General features: G+C 29.8%; 1 protein-coding gene across 1 annotated transcript in view; it reads left to right on the top strand.

Annotated features, from left to right (window-relative positions):
* Positions 1 to 1,316: 1,316 nt before the first annotated feature.
* LOC106877484 (next to BRCA1 gene 1 protein) overlaps positions 1,317 to 3,994 on the top strand; it is a 37,259-nt gene continuing 34,581 nt past the window's right edge. The window contains exon 1 of the mRNA XM_014926398.2: positions 1,317 to 1,608. Within this exon, the coding sequence (XP_014781884.1) occupies positions 1,501 to 1,608 (108 nt within the window). The 5' untranslated portion in view covers positions 1,317 to 1,500. The remainder of the gene's footprint in view (positions 1,609 to 3,994) is intronic.

The raw sequence follows: 3,994 nt of genomic DNA on the forward strand, positions 1-3,994 counted from the left end.
ATATATATAGAGAGAGAGAGAGAGAGAGAGAGAGAGAGAGAGACTTCACAAAAACAAAAAAACAAAAAACGAAGACAGGTGGTGTAGAAAACAAACAGATATATTAGTTTAGTATAACGCTCTGGAATTGAAAAAGTCTTTAACGTTTCGAGCCTACGCTCTTCCACAGAAAGGAACACAGAAAGAAACAAGGAGAGAAAAAAATGTGTGTAGTGGTCAGCGATCTATAGGCACGCATATGTATAATTCGAAAGCATCTTGTACCATTTGCATGGCTTTCATCAGGTTTGCCATTATAAGCTTTGAATCAGAACAAATGTGTTTGATTTTACAAGCAAGGGGTTAAAAAGTCGAGTGTAATTATTATAGCGTTGAGATAACTCTCTTGATACTCAGTTCACGTGACTAAGCATATATATATGTGTGTCCGATTAAATTCATTGCTGGAAAGTATAATTTCAACCATTTCCCCATCAAGTCTCTCGTATTTCTAGCGCATAGAAATGGGATAGGCTGCATTAAATATTGTAAGGCACTTAAACATTCATCTAATTTTTGAAAAGGCTTTCCAGTCCAGTATTCAACAAGACGCCTAAACGAAGAATTACATAAAGTGAATGCTTATTTAAAATTAAATTGCTAGATTTTTTTAAAAATCAGCTTTTTGTTATAAAGTAGCTACACCACTGACCGAAAATTAATAAAGGTTTGGCCTTCAGATGTCTAGGTTTTGTATTTATTTGGTATCATGATTCGCCATGAATTTTCATAAAAATCGGTGTCATCATTTAGTTCATGAATCGATTCATTGCACTGATATATGGACGTCTAATTATTTAAATATATATCATCAGACGTTCACACTGATTATATTTAGTTTGGATCTCAATGATTCAAAGCCATTACTTTTTTTCATCGAGACATGTGGCTAACAAGTGCAAAATTAAAATATTTAGGTCTTTCTCTTAAAGCTTCTTCTACCATTGACTGGAGCAGACTACGACTGAATAACTTGACTAAAATGTCTGACGGCTGTCTGCCAGTGACGTCAGATGTCTTAACAGGAAAATTACTTAAGTAAAATCAATCCGCACTGTTTGTATACAATAACAATCATAACATAAATTACGTACTTAATGTTATCGACTGAAAATATCAATATAGTTCTTTTTTATTCGCTGAAACATATTATCCAAACATTTTAATGTTACATTTTATCATTTAACTGCTGCTTTCAAACTGCAAAAATTAAAAAAATAGGTTCTATTTCTTACAAGTGTATTAATATTTTTAGTGCTTACTGTATTTGATGTATAAATATCGGGTAGTTGTTCGGCGAATCGGTGTCAAATAGTAGTAGAATCTTATATTGTGTTATGGCTTCTGAAATTTTCCTTCATATTCCTTAACCCCCCCGAATTTCACGAAGGTTTTTTTCCTCTATTTTAAACTCATCACTTACCAATTGCAAAAAATCAGAATCTCAGAACGTTTTCCAGAATGGATGGATACATCAATTTAGCGGTCAGAAGACTCGGAAACAGCGAAGACGCTTCACAGTTGATGCGGTTGCCTTATGATACGTGTTGGTCTGATCTAGAATGTATGGTACGTACTTGCATTTCCTTTCATAATTCTCCTTCTTTTTTATTTTGTCTCAAGCCGAAATGATACAAAACAAACGAACACAGACACCCACTATCTAATAACAGTAGTGTAGTGGTTGTTATTTTAGTCTTTCGAAGTTGTTTTCTAGACTAAACTTTGCAGTGTTGTGCCTCTGTTTTGGTAAACATCATAAAAATAAATAAGATATTGCCTTAATAAGACGAATCGAAAAATGAAAACAAAGACTGTTGTGCGATTTTATGACCCGTTTTGATGGCAAAAATAAAAAATACAGAAGTGTGTGCATAATATATATATATATATATGGATATTTGATACTATACACTTCGAATAATAATATATATATATATATATGTGTGTGTGTATTTATATATATATATATATATATATATATATATATATATATATGTGTGTGTGTGTATTTATATATGTGTGTGTATTTATGTGTGTGTGTGTATTTATATGTGTGTGTATTTATATATGTGTGTGTATTTATATATGTGTGTGTATTTATATATATGTGTGTATTTATATATATGTGTGTATTTATATATATATATGTGTGTGTGTATTTATATATGTGTGTGTGTGTATTTATATATATATATGTGTGTGTGTATTTATATATATGTGTGTGTGTGTATTTATATATATGTGTGTGTGTATTTATATATATGTGTGTGTGTGTGTGTATTTATATATATATGTGTGTGTGTGTATTTATATATATATATATATATGTGTGTGTGTATTTATATTTTGAGTCACAAATTTACAAAGATAAACAGTAAGAAAAAGGAATTTGAGAGTTGCGTGTGCTAATAGTATGTATATATATGTTTTTTTTGTTATATATAAATCTTGGTCGGTAAATAAACAATTAAATTTGAAAGGGAGACATTGTTTACATATATATATTTCTGTTTGAATAAATAATATTCTTTGCACGAAAGCAATTATTTGTCCGCCAAAGTACACACACGTATTTATATATAATTATAATTCTTTATATATATATATATATATATATATATTTTAGTGTGTGTATGCAGGTGAAAAAAATAAATAAATATATGCAATTAGATTTTAGACTAGTTTGAAATCCGAAGTCTTTAATATATATAGTCTCGCCTAATATAGTTATTATATGGATATTGATACATATTATTTTGGTATGCGTTGCTCGGACTTGGTTAGTTTCTTAAAAATAATTATTGTTTTGTTATTCCCTGCTGAATGATCGACGATCAATGGAGAAGCAAACCTGTAGCCATTTCTGTGTCATCATTTTATTGACTGACTCACCCAGACAAACAGACAGATATGTTTGTCAGTTTATTAAGAAAATAATAATAATAACCACCCAATTACGTTCATTTAAGACAATAAAATGCTTTTCAAAGACAGCAAACAAATGCAGTTATATTTTGTCTATGTCTATTTTTAACGATGTGTTTATCCTATTATAAATTTAAGATAGAGCTTGCAGCCTGTAATATATTGTAATAATGGTGTTTTTAATTTCATCTCAACCTTGATCTGAGTAAGAAAAATTCTTTCCCTGATCATCCCTAATTTTTTTTCTTTTTATTATTTGCCAAAATAAGATTACATACATTAATAAACGTGTCCTTCATTTTTCTAGGACAGTTGGGCGTGTGATTTAGCTATTCTTTCTAGCTGCTCAAATAACCACATAATTTGGCTGGTACTTTATTTAATCGATCTTGAGAGAATGATGAAAGGCAAAATCGACGTCCTGGCTTAATGCGATTATAACAAAATAATTCCAGGACATTTTAGTCTGACACTACCATATTCTGCCAATCCAGCTCATCCTTATAGTAATAATAATGGCTCATGTTTATATTTACTTTAGTGTTGAACAATAGACATAGAGAGAACCGTGAGAGCGGATGACGTCACTTCCTATATCTCTCCGGTTTCGTCTAAACACTTATATAGATATATTAGAGGGTTGGTACCCGGTTTGGTATTCATTTTAACCTTTTCCGATTTTTTATTTATTTATTTTTGTTTGGAAAATCCTGTTTAAATAAAAGAAAAAAAAAATTTATAAATAATTCTGACGCAGTTAACTTGATTTTATTGCTTTCAGTGTCTATTTAACAAACATGGATATCTATAGTTTTTTTTTATACGTTTTAGGATAAAACCTCTGAATGTAAAATTGTAAGAAACTAATTGCCGTATTGTTGCGTTCATATCTTCTCATACATTATGTGAAGATATTAGGGTGAGAATTTCCATCTTGAATGCCTTTTTTTTAAAGAAATAATAATATCCACAGTACAGAATTCGATAGTGTACAATATAATGCCATACATATATATATATATATATA

This window comes from Octopus bimaculoides, chromosome 3 (genome assembly GCF_001194135.2).
Source record: "Octopus bimaculoides isolate UCB-OBI-ISO-001 chromosome 3, ASM119413v2, whole genome shotgun sequence".
NCBI lineage: Eukaryota > Metazoa > Mollusca > Cephalopoda > Octopoda > Octopodidae > Octopus > Octopus bimaculoides.